This window comes from Gorilla gorilla, chromosome 20 (genome assembly GCF_029281585.2).
Source record: "Gorilla gorilla gorilla isolate KB3781 chromosome 20, NHGRI_mGorGor1-v2.1_pri, whole genome shotgun sequence".
Lineage (NCBI taxonomy): Eukaryota > Metazoa > Chordata > Mammalia > Primates > Hominidae > Gorilla > Gorilla gorilla.
Genome location: NC_073244.2, coordinates 67,486,532 through 67,502,279, shown reverse-complemented (window position 1 = coordinate 67,502,279; position 15,748 = coordinate 67,486,532). Strand labels below are relative to the sequence as shown.

Genomic DNA, 15,748 nt, shown 5'->3' with positions numbered 1-15,748 from the left:
CCAGGACACCTGGGCCTCCTGACAGGGCAGGAAGAAGAGGGGAGACCAGGCCTGGCCGTCTAAATCCCCGGGGGAGGGACACGGGGAACACTGGGATCCCTACGGGGCCCCGGCTACGGAGAGGGTGCCTGCAGGTCCTCAGTTTTTCTGGGCCCTGGGCCTCACAGCAACCAGCCTTGGGGTCAGGGGAGCCTGCATGGAGCTTACCTTGGCGGGGGGCTCCTGTCGTCAGCAGAGGGGCCCGGGTGGACTTGGCCTGCTTGGGCCGGGGGCTCTTCTTCCGGGAGGCGTTCTGGGGGTTCCCAGCTGGGCGGGGGGCTGGGAGTGAAGACAGCCAGGGGTCAGGAGCTGAGCCCCTCATCCTTCCTCCCACCTGGGGGCCCAGGCCTCCGTCTCTGAGGGTCTGAAGTGATGGAGGACTCCCTAGGCTATGAAGGAGATGGGGTGGGGCAGGGGGCGGGCTATGTGTCCCCTGGGAGTTCATACTGCAGAGGTCCCTCTCCCCTCGGGGGGAGCAGGAGGGCACGCTGGGTGGGGGTTGGCAGGACAGTCCCTCTCCCCTTGGAGGCAGCAGGAGGGCACGCTGGGTGGGGGTTGGCAGGGCAGTCCCCTGGGCTCACCATGTGTCACCAGGGGCTCCTCCGTGCTGGGGCTCAGCTCCACCAACAGCCCTGGCCAGGGAGCCCCATCCAGGGGAGATGTTGAGTCGTCCCTGGAGTTAGCCACGCGCTGACCTGCGGCGGGGGGGCAGGGACAGAAGCTGTGAGGAGAGGAGGGGAATCCAGGCCATTTGGGTCCCTGGAAGAGGGAGTTAGCCACCTGGCTTTGGAGGGGATGGGAGGTTGGGTGTCTCTGAACTGCCGAACACTCAGACTTGCTGGGGCTAAGGACTTGGGGTTCCTGGGTCATCTCCAAAGGAGCTCCCCCTGAAGGAGCAGCCAGGGTGTCCTCACCTGCGCAGACGACGCCCGCGTCCTCCTCGTGGGAGCAGATGTGGGCCTTCCAGCCCCGGTGGTGGCAGAGGCCCAGCTGCCCCTCGTTGCCCCGGCAAGCCAGCTCGCTGAGCCACACAGGCCCTGCCCCCTCCCCGAAGAAGGCGCCTCCCGGGGCGGCCAGTGCCCCTCCGCAGCCCAGCTGCCGGCAGGCCACGGCGGCATCGCGCAGGTCCCAGCCGTCATCACACACGGTGCCCCAGCGCCCGCCATGCCAGACCTCCAGGCGGCCAGCGCACCCATGGGGGCCATCGGCCAGGCGCAGGCGCTCTGAGGGTTGGAGGAATGGCTGTGACTGGGGAGGGGCATCCTGGGGGCCCCAAGGCCAGGGCAACTGTAGGGGCAGGGGGCTGTCTTGCAGGTACTGTCTGTAGGCCAGTGGCCCTGCTCACTGGCCCCTGGGCCCAGACTCCTGGGTGCTCAGAGAGATGCGGCCAGACACCTGGGGGATTCCCTCGCGGAGCTGGGGCCAAGGTCACAGTGGAATTCGGATGGGCCGGGGACCCAGTGGGGGTGAGGCCAGGCCTGGATGGGCAGAAGGGGGAGGCTTGGTGCGGGGGGCGGGGGGGCAGATGGGAGGAGTCTGGGCACTTACCAACAGCCTGGATCCCCACCAGGGCCGCTGGAAGGGAGGGCGGAGGGTGGGGCAGAGTGAGGGGCAGGCCGGGGGTGGCCCTTTCTCCAGCGCAGGCCCCTCATCTTGAATACCCCAAAACACACACACACACACACACACACACACACACACACACACACACACACACACACACACACACACGGTCCTCACACCTCTGAACCAGAAACCCCCACTGCTGGGAGGCAGGACTCTGGACAGAGGGGCTGGCTGAGACGCAGGTCTCTGAGGCGGGTGGGGCTGCAGATGTCTGGCCCCTGAAGTCAGGGCTGGGGACCACAGCTTTGGTGCTCCCACATGGGCTTGGCTAAAGGTCAGATGTCTGGGAGATCCCCTGCAGGGTCAGGGCTGGGGGGCGGGCAGGGGGCAGGTCCCTTGGGCTTCTGGGCTGGCAGAAGGCTGGGCAGATCAAGCAGGAATCCTCAGAAGGGATGTCAGGGTATGCAAGAGCACCAGCGACCAGTCCCGGAAGTTTGAGTCCCTAAACTGGACAAGCTAAGGGGTCAGAGGTGGGGGCCTAGGCCCCCTGAGTCCCCAAGGAGAACGGATCACTCACCAAGGAGGCAGGCCAAGACCCTCATGGTTGCAGCCAGGGCAGGGGATGGGGTGAAAGGGGAAGGAGAGCGGGGAGAGAAGAGGAGGAGGCAGCTGGGGAGAGAGGGAGGGAGGGAAGTGCCTGCTGGAGGCGCCCAGGCCCGAGGAGGAGCAGGCAGGGCTGGACGCTTTGCCAGGAGGAAGAAAGAGGCTGTAGGGAGGCGGCAGGGGACGGGGGGGTGGGGGGGGGTGGCGGGAGGGGGCTGGCCGTCGGCTGAGGCATGGGGGGGAGGGGGGTGGCGGGCGGGAGGGAGGGTGTCCAACTGCAGACACCCACACGGGAGACGGAGACGACGGCCAGGCAGGCTCCAGCCAGCAAAGTGCTGTGCCCAGAGATGCTTAGGGGGTGGCCGGCTGCAGGAAGGCACAGGACAGGGGTTGGGGGACATGTGCGGGGGGGCGCAGCATGAGCGGGAGGGGCGCCCACCTGCTGTCTCCTCTCTTGTCTGGTCAGGGAAATCCAGTGAGACCACTGCTAGGGTTGGGGGCTGGGCAGACCTGGGGCTCTTGGTGCAGCAGCAAGATTTGCAGCCAGACACCAGGAGGGACTTCCTGAGTTAGGAAAAGAGACTGAAAGACCCGGCCCTCCAGTCCTCCCACTCACTGGTGGATCTGAGTGTGAAGCCCCCAGTCCCCAGCTGAGAGAGGAGAGGTTGAACTTCACTGTCCCAGAGGGAACTGGGGTCGGGGGATAAGCAGCACAAGGGTCAAGGCTTGGGAAGGGGAGGGGCTCCACACACTCTTCCACACACTCACACACACACACACAGCCCACAGCCTGCACACCAGGCAGCTGTGAGGCGGAAAATATTCGGTAATGGGGAGCGTGACTCAGAAGGGCTGGCAGGGCCTCGGGCTGCCCCTGAGCTCACAGCCTCCCCTTCTCCCAGTCCAGCACCGTCCCCCAACAATTAATGTTAACTGGGGAAAGGAGAAGCCAGACAGAAATGGGCGGGGGGTGTCCGGAGACAGACTGGGAAAGCCATCAGAGAAGAGACAGGCACACAGCGGTTTCAGGCTTTATTAACAAACAGTGTAAAAAACCAGACGGATCTGGAGGAAGGAACAGGGCTGCCCGTCTCAGCTCTCAACCTTCCTAGAGAGGGGCCAGGCCTGGCAGCCCTGTGCACCGCCCCCCCTAAGCAGTCAACCTTGTCCCCTCCAAGGACAGGCATCTGACCCAATCCAGGTCCCAGGGAGGCGGAGTCGCAAACCCTAACTCTGGGGTGTATTCTGCTCGGCCTCCTCTCCCCCTCCCCAAATAGCTCTCCCAGCCTGGGGCACGGACAGCACAGACTTTGCAGACATCACCCGGGGAGGTTTCTCAGTGCAGACATGAGCTGAGGTAGGGGTTGGAGAGGCTGACCTCGAGAGGCCCCCGAGGGCCAGGAAGGAAAAGGAGTCATTCCACTCTGAGAAGCTCAAACACTACAGACTTCACACTGCTGACGGGTGGACAGAGGCCAGGCTCCTCCCCTCGGCAGGCCTCTGTTTCTGGGCCCAGGGTGGTTGAGGACTTACTGAGGGAGAGCAGGTAAAAGAACCCGCATACAGTAGGCGCTCATCAGGTGCTGGCGCCCCTCCCTCCTCCCCTGCCCTGGCTGTCAGTCTGTAGCTTCACAGGTCTTTGCTGAATTCCCTCACCAGCGTGTAGCCCAGGCAGCCCCAGCCCCCCTCGGCCTGGTAACCACAGCCCTCCAGCATCCCTGCCACCCCCCAGGCGGCCACAGCCACGGGGACCACGAGCCGGGCCCGGGGCTCCCCCATGCCCCCAGCCCAGGCCCGAGCCCGGGCCTCCGCGAAGGCCAGCAGCCTCCTGCCCACGCCCCGGCGGCGGTGCCAGCGAGAGACAGACAGGCGGGTGACCCGGGCCCCGTCCCCTGCATTTGTGCCAGGGGCCAGAGCCAGGACCCCACACACGTCACCGGAGCCCCGCACGGCCACCCAGGGGCCCCCCAGGCCACCCGGCGGAGGCAGCGAGCCCCATCGGGCCCGCAGGCCCAGCTTCAAGGCGGCCACAGCCAGGAACACCGGCAGGAGGAGGGCCAGGGCGAAGGAAGCCAGGACAAAGCGCAGGCCGCTGCTGGCCGCCGCCAGGAGGAGCAGGGCCGGCGGCCGTGTCAAGGCATGGAGGGCCACGCGGTTTTCCGTGTCCTTCACGCCGGCCTGTGGGCAGGAGGGGTGGCTCAGCCATCCAAAACGCTAGGGCCTCCTGGACAAAGAGAGGAGGTAGACCCTGCCCCGGGCGGGGTGAGGGCTCCCAAATGGGAAGGGAAGGCAGCACGGTCCGATGTTCAGTGTGGCACACTGGGTATGGAGTGAATGAATGAACGAGAGCGAATGATGGATGGATGAGTGAATTAGGAGCTGTGGGGGCGCTCAATTCAGTAGCAATGCCGCAGTGAGGCCCCAGAGAAGTAAGGACAGGGAGGGTGCCTCAGGCTGGAGTGGAAGCTGGAGGGAGGCTGCTGGGCTAGGTTGGGGTGCTGGGCTGTGCTTTGAAGAGTTGGGGTCGGAGGCACAGAGCTGGCTGTTGCGCTGGCGTGCAGAGCCGACTGGAGATGAGAGACCAGGGAGGGCGTTGGTGCTGGGGTCCCAGTAGGGCTGGGGGGGTGAGCCCCCACCTGCCACACCTGCTGTGGTTTTCAGCAGCAGGGCGGCTGAGGTTCAGGAGGAAAAGATCCCGCTCCAGGGGTCCAGGCTGGCTCAGGTGGGTGGGAGGGGGTGGCTGAATCCACTTGCAATTCCCCCACTGCAGCCACTCCCAGGCCCCCTGGGGCCCCTGCCTCTCACCTTCAGCATCTCCAGCACCAGGGGCTTCTCATCTTCCCTCATCTCCCGCACTGACAGGTGGCTGGGGGCCATGGCAGCCCCCAGGCCCCCGCCCCCCAGAAGGGAGTTGGCGTCGTGCACCTGGTGAGAACATAAGTAGGTCAGCGTCAGGGGGGCACCTCTGTCCCCAAAGCTCCCCCGAGGGGTAGAGAGCAGCAACGGCACTTCCTAGATCAGGACACTGAGAACCCTCGGGGCCCCCAAGCGAGGATCTCGGCAGGACAGGCGCCCCCCACAATACTCAGCGACCTTGCTAAAGTCTCCCGGGATCTCCCCTCCCCCGTATTATTCAGCGATCTACACTCCCAAACGCGCTGTGGACGCCAACACTGCAGCACGGGGCTCCCTCCCAGGCAGTGGGGTCCACGAACACCCTCCCCACATGCCAGAGAACGGACCACGCTCGCTCCACCCCGGTCCCCAGCGCCCCCTCCCCCACAGTCGTCCCTGTCCCGCGCCACAAGAACAAGGACCAGCAAGCACCTGCACCGGTCGCCTTTGGTCCTTCGACAAGGTTTCGGGAGCGGGTCTGGAAGGGGGTCGCGGGCGGAAGTGACGTCAGACAGCGCGCGGTGGGGCGGGGCGGCGCCCGCTCCGGGCCGTAGCAACCGTTGCTAAGCTCCCCGGAGGGCGGGCTGGGAGGAACCGAGCTGTGACCCTGCGGAGGGCCGGGAAGCGACCGCTCCTATCCCTAGAGAAGGAGCAACGGGGAAAGGGGACCTGGGGAAGAACGGGAGCGGAAGTCGGCAGGAGACGGGCGGCGGGCTGGGGACCAGCGCGAGCTCCCGCCCCACGTTCCCTCGTTGCTGAGCAACCTGAGCGCCGGGCGGCGACGCCAGCGCGTGGATTCTCATCCGTGCCCGGGCCTTCGCGGGAGGAGCCGGCCACGCTCAGCATCCTGGCGCCCGACTCCCCCATCCCCAGGGACGCCATTCCACCCACGGGGCGCCCGGGGTCGCAGAACCCTTCCGCATAAGGATCCCCCTATTTCTCACACGAGGGGGGCAGCGGGGCGACCTACAGTGAACAAGTAGCACTCCCTGGAGTCTGATGTCACCACCTCCCCACTATAATGACCCCTGCGTCCTTTTTTGGTTTCAGGACAGGGGAACTGAGCCCTACGTAGTGGCTGGCCCCAGGATGCAGAACAAGCCATCTGCGACCCAGGACGCAAGACTTAAGACTCCACGCTCCCAGGCGGGGGCTAGGACCATGACTTTGCCCCCTTCCCTACCCCCAGGAAGACAAAACACAGGCGGGGAGACTCGGGTCTTTATTAGCAAGCCCAGCCTGCGGCACGCTGCCCCGCCCCGGCTGGCAGTGGGTCGGGGTCTCTGTGCGGGGCGGGAGGGGAATCACCGCCTCTCCTCAAAACGTGTGCACCAGCTGGACCGCGGGTAGAGTCTGGACAATCTGGATGGAGGGCAGGCCCTGAGGGGTCATAACACCAGGCCCAGCTCCTGCGGGGACCACTTGCACCATCTGGGAGGCTGGAGCCCCGGGGAGCCCCGCGGGGCCCGAGGCTGGGCCTGACGGCGGTGGGGCCAGGAGCTGCAGCGTGGCGGTGCCTCCTCCAGTGTTGCTGCTGTCCAGCAGCTCAGTGGCTGGGGCGCTGCGGATGATGAGGAGTTTCTGTCCGGGTGGGCCGGTGGCAGGCGGCTCGGTCAGCCCAGGAGGAAGTGTTTCTACCTCCTGTACGCAGAGTCGAGTCTGTTCGCCATCGGCCCCGCTCAGCACCAGCACGCTCTGCAAGCCCTCGTCCGTCTGGAGTGTCTCAAAGAGGACATCCTGGACCACACCAGTGCTGGCCTCACCATCCCCCGCCTCCCCGGGGCCCGTGCCAGTGAGCAACTCCTCAGCTGCCCCGCTCTGAACAACCAGCAGGTTGGGTGCCTCAGTAGCCACAGCTCCCCCACTGGAATTGGAGAGCTGGCCGGCCACGGGCTGGAGCTGGACCGTGGTCACCTCCTGTGCTGGCTGGAGCTGGACCGTGGTTACTTCCTGTGCTGGCTGGAGCTGGACTGTGGTCACCTCCTGCGCTGGCTGGAGCTGGACCGTGGTTACTTCTGGGGCTGGTCGGAGGGGCTGGAGCTGCACCCCACTCATTTCCTGTGGCCCTGCCTCCCCACCCCCCACATTCTGCAGAACGATGAGGCTCTGCCCTGCCCCGCTGGCCCCAGCGCTGGCCGCTCCCTGCACCCCTAGACCCCCAGGGCCTGGCAGCCAGACCACTCCCGCCCCTTGGCCCGCTTTCCCCACTGCCCGCGGGCCCTGCCTTGCACGGCCGCCCCCAGCCCCAGCACTGGAGGAGGGCAGCAGGATGAGCTTGGGAGGTGCGGGAGGGGGCGGAGGTGTAGGGGGCTGCACGCTGCTGGGGATCAGCTGGAGGCCCTGGGCAGTTTGCACCAGGAGGAACGTCTGAGAGTTGGGCGCTGCTGGCCCCAAGCTCGGGGCCTGGGCCGTGCCCCCCGCCACCTCGAGGGAGAGCGTGGCCTGGAGGTGGGGCAGGACGTGGACATCTTGGGTGGCTGGCGGGGCCCGGGCAGCAGCCAGTGGAGCAGGGGGCTGGGGGCCGGCGGCAGGGGCTGTGGTGCTGGGAGGCGTGTTGGCCGGGGCGTGCGTCCTCAGGTGCCGCTGCAGATAGGCGGCCATAACGAAGCCGCGACCGCAGATGGGGCAGGTGAAGGGGCGCTCGGCCGAGTGCGTGCGCTGGTGCAGCAGCAGGTTGGAGGAGTGGGTGAAGGTCTTGGGGCAGAGCGGGCAGCGGAAGGGCCGCTCGCCCGTGTGCACGCGCTGGTGCTGCCGCAGGTTGGAGGTCTGCGCGAAGCTCTTGCCGCAGACACCGCAGGCGTGGGGCCTCTCGCCAGTGTGCACGTGGCGGTGGCGACGCAGGCACGACGTGTTGCGGAAGGCCTTGCCACACTCCCCGCAGGCGTAGGGCCGCTCGCCAGAGTGCAGCCGCAGGTGGTACTGGTAGTGGGACGACCACTTGAAGGTAAGGCCGCACTGGCCACAGGTGAAGGCCCGCAGGCCCGTGTGCACCCGCTGGTGGATGGCCAGCAGGGAGGAGCGCTTGAAGGCCTTGCCGCACTCGCCACACTGGTAGGGCCGCTCGCCCGTGTGGTCCCGCAGGTGGTAGCGCAGCCCGGAGGAGCCCTTGAAGGACTTGCCGCACTCGGCACATTTGTAGGGCCGCTCCGCAGAAGCGGGGGCGGACGGGGGTGGCGGCGGGGCGGGGGCGGCAGACGCCAGCGGTTCCTGGGGGCAGGTCACCTCCGCAGCCTCAGCCTGCGGGGGCGGGCGCCCGGCCGCGGCCTCTTCCACGTGGCACTGCTGATGCGCCAGGAGGCTGGCCAGCTGCGGGAAGGAGCCGTCGCAGCTGCCGCAGCGGAACGCTTGCCCGCCGGCTGCCCCGTGGCTGTGCTGGTGGCGGGAGAGCCCAGCCACCGTCCGGAAGGACTTGCCGCAGGGCAGACAGGCAAAGCCAGGCGCGGGGGCGACGGCGGGAGGAGGGGGCTGCGGCAGAGGGGACGGCGGCTGGTCGGCCTTGGGCGCCTCGGCGGGTGCCTCCTGGGGCTGGGGCGCCGCATCGGGCCCGGGGCACGGCTGGTGCTCCAGGAGCAGCTCCTCGCTGCTGAATCCCTGCTCGCAGCCATCGCAGCGGTACACCAGCTCCACCGTGGTCTCCGCCGCCGCCAAAAAGAGCTCAGGCACCACGGGCGGGGGCGGGGGCGGCGGGGCGGGAGGCGCAGGCGGGCTGTGGGGCTGGAGGTGCCGCTGCAGGTAGGCGTCGCACACGAAGACCTTGCCGCCACCGCCGCCGGGCTCCCGGGGCTGGGGGGGCGGGGCCGCGGGGGCGGCACCCGGGGCGGGGGCGGCGCCGTGCGTGCGCTGGTGCAGCAGCAGGTTGGAGGAGTGGGTGAAGGTCTTGGGGCAGAGCGGGCAGCGGAAGGGCCGCTCGCCCGTGTGCACGCGCTGGTGCTGCCGCAGGTTGGTGCTCTGCGTGAAGCTCTTCCCGCAGACTCCACAGGTGTAGGGCCGCTCGCCGGTGTGCACGTGGCGGTGGCGCCGCAGGCTGGACGAGTTCTTGAAGGCCTTGGGGCAGTCCGGGCACGGGTAGGGGCGCTCGCCTGTGTGCTGCCTTAGGTGGTACTGGTAGTGGGACGACCACTTGAAGGCCAGGCCGCACTGGCCGCAGATGAAGGCCCGCAGGCCGGTGTGCACGCTACGGTGGATCTGCAGCAGGGAGGAGCGCTTGAAGGCCTTGGGGCAGTCGGGGCACTGGTAGGGCCGCTCGCCCGTGTGGCCTCGCTGGTGGTAGAGCAGGGCCGAGGAGCCTTTGAAGGCCTTGGGGCAGTCTGGGCACTTGTAGGGCCGCTCGCCTGTGTGCGTGCGCTGGTGGTGCAGGAGCCGGGACGACCACCGGAATGACTTGCCACACTCCCCACATTCGTACTGGGCCGCCGGGGCAGGGGCCGCAGGGCCTGGCTTCTCCCCGGCCCCCTCCGCAGTAGAGGCCGGCGCCATGTCCGCGTGGGAGCCGACCATCACACCTGGGGGAGGGATTCTGGGTCAGCGGCTCACCCCCGCACTGGATCATCTCAACCCCAAACCCACACACGGGCTCTTTAAGGGACAGGGACTACCTCCCCACGTCACCCACTTTGCAGGGGACCTTCCTGAGGATGAGGGTCTCCAATGGTCCCAGTTTGCTTGGGACTTGAGCAGGTGCCAGCGATGCTGGACTTTCAGTGCTGAAATGGAAACTCCCCAGCAAACTGTGGCCACCCTCCTTAGGAGGCTAGCCAGGTCTGAGAAGGCTGGGGCCCGCCTTCAAGAGAGCAAGCACTGCCTGTAGGAGTCTGCTCCCTCCCTCTCCAGACAGGCAGGGTCCCTGAAGACCACACGCAGAGAGGCTCTCCTGGCTCCTCCTTGCTGCTCTCCCTCTAAGACCTTATCCTCCATCTCGGCCTCAACACTCCTCCCACTGCCATACCCTAAGCCTTTTCATGCTAACTAAAGCCTCCTCATGGGGCCAGGCACTGTGGCTCACGCCTGTAATCCCAGCACTTTGAGAGGCTGAGGCAGGCAGATCACCTGCGATCAGGAATTTGAGACCAGCCTGGCCAACATGGTGAAACCCTGTCTCTATTAAAAATACAAAAATGAGCCCGGCATGGTGGTGGGCGCCTGTAATCCCAGCTATTCAGGAGGCTGAGGCGGGAGAATCGCTTGAACACTGGAGGTGGAGGTTGCAGTGAGCCGAGATCACGCCATTGCACTCCAGCCTGGGCCATAGAGAGAGACTCCATCTCAAAGAAAAAAAAAAAAAGGAAAAAAAAAGTGTCCTCATGGTTGAGCCTGGAACAACCTACTTCCCAACACCACAAAGCCTTCTAGGTCACTGCAGCTTGGTGCTCCAACTCCCCAAATCCTTAGACTCCAGCCCATCTACCATCCAGCGCGCCCTTTCACCTCCAGCCAACCCACATCCTCACTCCTGCCCGACCCTGCACAAACGCTGCAGGTGGCCATGACAGGCACCCCCTTGCCTGGCCTTGCCTTGCCTGGCCTCAGTCTCACTTTTCCTTCAAGCCCACGAAATCTGCGGCCCCCTCACCACCACCCTCCCTGGCTCACACTACATGTCTCTGGCCCATGCACTCCCCAGGTGACTACCTGACATGCTTCTTTCTCCTGAAACCTCCAGCCCCTCCTCTCCCCTCCTGTTCTTGGCAGGCAACCCTGTCCTTGATCATGCCTCTGTGAAAATAAAAGCAATCAGACGCGAAGGTTCTCACATTCTGACCACGATACTAGTGGTTCTCAACTGGGACAAATTGTGCCTTCGACCCAGGGGACATCCCGCGATGCTGGAGGCATTTTGGGTTATCTGTTAACTAGAGAGGCAAGTGCTCCTGGCATCTAGTGGGTGGAGGCCAGGGATGCTGCTCAACACCCTACAATTCACAGGACGGCCCCACAGCCGAGAACAATCCCATCCACAATGCCAGCAGTGCGAGGTCCAGACACCCTGCGCAATCCTTCCCCACAGGCCTGACCCAGTGCGCATGGACCCTGCCTTCCCACCCACATCCTCCACTTTTCCTCCTCTCCTGGACGTTCCCATCTGCAGAACCAACAATCTATGTCTCCCATCTTTAAAAACCAAAAAGCTCTTCACTCCACTTCCCTGTCCAGCTGCAGACTCGTTTCTCCATTCCTTCACAGCAGAGCAGCTCAAGCGTCAGCCCGCTCTTTCCCAGCGCAAACCCCTTCAGTCCCACATGGGTGCCCCCACTCCATGGCCTGGGCGGCACGTGGCCCGCAATGGCCCGCTTGTCACTGGGTCCGTAGCCCGCCTCCCCCTGGCCTCCGGGATACCTCGCTCCCTCGCTGCCCTCCGTCACCTGTCACCCCATCTCAGTCCCCAGCTGGGTTCCTTCTCACCTCCCTGACCTCTAGATGTGGGAGCGCCCGGGGCTCCGGCACCACTTTGTCCTCTGTCTGTCCTCTCTCCCTGGGAGCCCTCACCCACTCTCAGGACTCCACTGTCTATGAACAACGACTCCAGGCCTCCAGCTCTATAAGACCTACCCTCTGAATGCCAACCACCTGCTAGACTGTTCCACCTGGATGCCTCATTAGACACCTCCAACTTAACATGCCCAAAATCTAACTATGGTCTTCTGCTCCTCGCCCCCAGCTTCTACTCCACCCATAGCTTCTCCATCTCTGAAAATGGCAGCCGTCTTCTTCCTCAGGCCAAAGGCTCCTCGCCTCCTCTCTCTCGATTGACCCTGTCCGCAGATTCCCCTTCCAGCCGGAACATATCCGAGATCTGGCCACTTCTCACAGGCCTCCACCTTGATCTGAGGCACCACTGTCTCTCTCCCAGGCAGCTGCAACAGCCTCCCCACGGATCTCCGTGTTTCCACCCGTGCCCTGCCCACCCGTCTGTTCCCAATACAGCAACTGAAGCGAACCCGTCAACAGGGAGGGCTGGGCATTGCATTCCTGTACTCAGAAATCTGCCACAGTTCTGGTCTTCGAGCCTGCCGACTTCCTGCAGCCTGTCCCCTCCCTGACTTGTCCTACTGCTGTCCTCACTGGCCACCTGCCCCTGGTCACCCAGGATGGCCAGGCAGGCCTGCTCCCACCTCAGGGCACCTGCCTAGAACCACCCCCTTCCTTTCCACCTGTGCCCGCCACTCGCTCTTTCACCTCCGAGTCTTCGCTGAAATCCCCTCTGCGAGAGCTTCCCTGACAGCCCTATTTAAATCTACAATCCCTTCCAACTCCCCATTCCCTTTTCCTGCCTTATTTTTTCCCCCACAGCAATTATCACCTTCTAATGTACTAGGATTCTCAGCCTCAGCAGTGCTGAGATGTGGGGCCAGACCATTCTCTGTTGAGGGCTGTCCTGTGCACTGTAGGGTGTTTAGCAGCAGCCCTGGCCCCTGGCCTCGACCCACTGGACGCCTGACATTGGCCTCTGAAGCCCTCCTCTACACTGTCCACAAAGCTCACTCCTGCACCTCCAAGTCTTAGCCGCAGTGTCGCCCCTGGGGAGCACCGTTGCCCCCAGATGAGAACCGCTACTATATAACCAGGGTGCTTTCTGTTTTATTCTGTCTCCCCATGCTAGAATGTCAACGCCGGGAAAATAGGGGCTTCTGTCTGGTTCACTGTTGTATGCCATCCCAGTGCCTACAATAATGTCTGGCAGAGTGTGTGCTCAGTAAACAAGTTTTAAATGAATGAAGGCTAGGCATCCCCTTCGGACAAGCTACAAGAACTTGTGTGTTGTTTTTTTTTTTTTTTCCTTTTTTTTTTTTTTGGAGACAGGGTCTCACTCTGTCACCGAGGCTGGAGTGCAGTGGCGCGATCTCGGCTCACTGCAACCTCCGCCTCCCGGGTTCAAGCGATTCTCCTGCCTCAGCCTCCCGAGTAGCTGGGATTACAGGTGCACGCCACCGCGCCCGGCTAATTTTTGTATTTTTAGTAGAGACGGGGTTTCACCATATTGCCTGGGCTGGTCTTGAACTCCTGGCCTCAAGTGATCCGCCCGCCTCGGCCTCCCAAAGTGCTGAGATTACAGGCGTGAGCCACCGCGCCTAGCCAAGAACTTCCTTTTTAAAAGGTAAGTGTACCCTTTAATATGTAAGCAGGTTAGATCGCGCCACTGCACTCCAGCCTGGGCAACGGAGCAAGACTCCGTCTCCAGAAAACAAAACAAAACAAAACAAACCTACTGATGCTAAGAAGCTGCACGTGCCTTTGAGAAGGCCCAGCATCTCCTTAAAGGAGATATCCGTGCCCTGAAAGAGCTGGGTCCCATTTAACAAGAAGACATCCCCTTTAAAAGGCCGCGCCACACCCTTTCAGCAGGCTGGACCTCCCCTTTAAGGGGATGCTGCCACTAGAGCCCCATCTCCACTTTTGTTGAGCTGAACTAGGGATCGCTTTGAAGCAACCAGGACTCAGGATTTTTTGCTTCAATGTCTGGGAAACGGTCACTGGCCTTTAATGAGATAACCGCCTTTTAGGGGAAAAACATTGTTTTAAGTCAGAAAGCTTCTGTAAAAATGCAAAGCCTGACCCGCCCTCTCAATGCAGCCCCTTGCCCTTTAAGAGAGCGGACCCGGCCTAGCTGGCAAAAGTCGGAGGTGAAATAGTGACTCCCCTTTAAGGTACCCCTTCCGGTTTCACGCTTCCCCCCCCCCCGCCCCACCCCCTGCAACGTCTCCGCCCTCCGGTCCCTCCCCCCACCCCCACCCCCTCCGGTCTCTCACCTGCGGCCCCAATCGGGGGAACGAGGGTGGCAGCCCCAGGACCTTCCCGCGGGGATCGACGGGAAGGTGGGGCCCCGGCAGCGGCGGTGCAGCTGTGGGGGCCGGGGAGGGGGGGCAGGGGCGCACTCCCTCCCAACGGCCCCCGGCGCGAGGCACCCAACCTTTATCGGCGGCCTCTCGCGCACACAAACCCCGACGTCGCCGTCGGTGCGTCACAACGCACGTACTCCGAGTTCCCGCCCCCGGACCCTTCCATTGGCTGTCCGAGGCCTCGTCGAGCTCGGGCGCAGGCGATGCGCGGCATCCTGGGAGTTGTAGTTCTCCCAGTTGTGGTCGCGGACTCCAGCTGTCAGGTCTTGGGGGCCGAGGCCCCGGTGAGCCCAAGGCCAGGGACGGCCAGCTCGAGACGCGGGGTCGCAAGTTCCCCTTTATTAATACCGATTCCCTCTCATCTGCAAAAAAATCCTTCCATGCACCACGGTTGTACAAAAATCCCTCCCGTGAAGCGGGCCCCGCCCCCAGGGTGTAATCGCTCCAGCGGGAAACCGAGGCCTGGAGCGCTTCCAGTCCCTCGGTAGAGCCACGTGCTCAGGATTTTCAGGCGTGTGCTTCGTGCACGCTCATCCAGACGCTGCAGAAACCTGGTTCCTGCTGGGCAAAGGTCCGTTCAGGGAGGCTGGAATCCAGACTCCTTGTGGGGCCTAGGGTTTTAGTGGGAGACCGAGCTGCTCCAGAGCCCCTTTCCATGCTCAACCCCCGCCCAACCCAGCGTTCCAGCCACACTGGCTTTTCTGAGGGTCATTAAACGCAGTTTCTCAACCAGAGCACTAGTGCCATTTGGGATGGATTCATTGCAGCGGGGACTGTCCTACACACTCTAGGGTGTGAGCAGTATCCCTGGCCCCCACTCAGTAGATGCAGGTAGCATTCCCAGCCCCGCTCCACACACCCCGTAGGAGAGCTCAGAATATCTCCAGATAGAGATTTTCGCGGTGGCTCACACCTGTAATCCCAGCACTTTGGGAGGCTGAGGCAGGCAGATCACTTGAGGTCAAGAGTTCAAGACCAGCCTGGCCAACATGGTGAAACCCCGTCTCTACTAAAAATACAAAAATTAGCCGGGCATGGTGGCAGGCGCCTGTAACCCCAGCTACTCAGGAGGCTGAGGCAAGAGGATCGCTTGAGCCCAGGAGTCGGGGGTTGCAGTGAGCCAAGATCGTGCCACTGCACTCCAGCCAGGGTGACAGAGTGAGACCTTGTGTTAAAAACAACAACAACAACAACAAAAAGAATATCTCCAGACATTGCCACATGTTCACTAGTTGAGAGCCACTGCTCAAAGGCAGTACCCTCAGCCTGAAGACCATTCTGCATGCTGTTTCTCAGGCCAGAAGGCCCTTCTGCCCTTAACCCATCCCTGCCCAGCAAGATCCCACTGGAAAGCCTCCTGTGCTAGGTGGTGTCCCTCTTACATGCTCAGCGACATTTATCTATGTCCCATGACAGCGAGGACCTTTCGTGTCTTTGCTGCCCAGGTATTCCAAACAACCAACATGGGCCCTGATGGAGAAGCAGACGGTACTTGTTTGTTGAATGAGTGGATTTTTCCAGCCTCCCACACCGTTTCCCAAGTCCACAAGCAGGCTGGAACTCAGGGCTGATCTGCGCTGGTGTGGACCCACCCCTACCTTACAGGGTCTTGGTGCTGATGTCTCCGTGCATTCGTGCGTGTAAAAACCCTTGGCATCCAGCTCAGCCCAACACTCCTTTCACATCAGCATTAACCACACAAAGCGGCTGCCATGCAGGGTGGGGACGTGGATGGGAATGCACTGCCCAGCTGGCTGCCAGGCTAGGAAAGCCCAGAGGTGCGGATCCCACTTCCGTCCCCCTTGCCTCGG

General features: G+C 63.4%; 3 protein-coding genes across 4 annotated transcripts in view; all 3 read right to left on the bottom strand.

Annotated features, from left to right (window-relative positions):
• The window catches only part of SSC5D (scavenger receptor cysteine rich family member with 5 domains), a 30,756-nt gene extending 28,387 nt beyond the window's left edge, over positions 1–2,369 (bottom strand). The window contains exons 1-5 of one of the 2 annotated variants that reach the window (XM_055370616.2): positions 2,183–2,369; positions 1,588–1,614; positions 954–1,262; positions 621–734; positions 208–318 (exon numbers count right to left, since the gene is read on the bottom strand). In XM_055370616.2, coding sequence (XP_055226591.1) covers positions 208–318; positions 621–734; positions 954–1,262; positions 1,588–1,614; positions 2,183–2,207 — 586 coding nt within the window. In that variant the 5' untranslated portion in view covers positions 2,208–2,369. The remainder of the gene's footprint in view (positions 1–207; positions 319–620; positions 735–953; positions 1,263–1,587; positions 1,615–2,182) is intronic. The other variant, XM_063701670.1, reaches the window with a different exon arrangement.
• Positions 2,370–3,227: 858 nt separating this feature from the next.
• NAT14 (N-acetyltransferase 14 (putative)) lies at positions 3,228–6,226 on the bottom strand. The gene is made up of 3 exons (XM_055370609.2): positions 5,536–6,226; positions 5,014–5,133; positions 3,228–4,386 (listed from the first exon to the last, which is right to left on the bottom strand). The coding sequence occupies exons 2-3, from the start codon at positions 5,083–5,085 to the stop codon at positions 3,838–3,840; spliced, it is 621 nt and encodes a 206-aa protein (XP_055226584.1). The 5' UTR covers positions 5,086–5,133; positions 5,536–6,226; the 3' UTR covers positions 3,228–3,837.
• An 80-nt stretch (positions 6,227–6,306) lies between these two features.
• On the bottom strand, positions 6,307–14,049 carry ZNF628 (zinc finger protein 628). Its single transcript, XM_055370603.2, has 3 exons — positions 13,848–14,049; positions 10,732–10,815; positions 6,307–9,605 (listed from the first exon to the last, which is right to left on the bottom strand). The coding sequence occupies exons 2-3, from the start codon at positions 10,736–10,738 to the stop codon at positions 6,421–6,423; spliced, it is 3,192 nt and encodes a 1,063-aa protein (XP_055226578.1). The 5' UTR covers positions 10,739–10,815; positions 13,848–14,049; the 3' UTR covers positions 6,307–6,420.
• Between the last annotated feature and the right edge of the window lie 1,699 nt (positions 14,050–15,748).

Bases quoted from the DNA above. Each gene is read 5' to 3' on its own strand.
- NAT14 (XM_055370609.2), bottom strand. From the start codon at position 5,085: ATGGCCCCCAGCCACCTGTCAGTGCGGGAGATGAGGGAAGATGAGAAG. The intron at 4,387-5,013 runs GTGAGAGGCAGG...TCCTGCCCACAG, and splicing joins TGGTGCTGGAGATGCTGAAG to GCCGGCGTGAAGGACACGGA.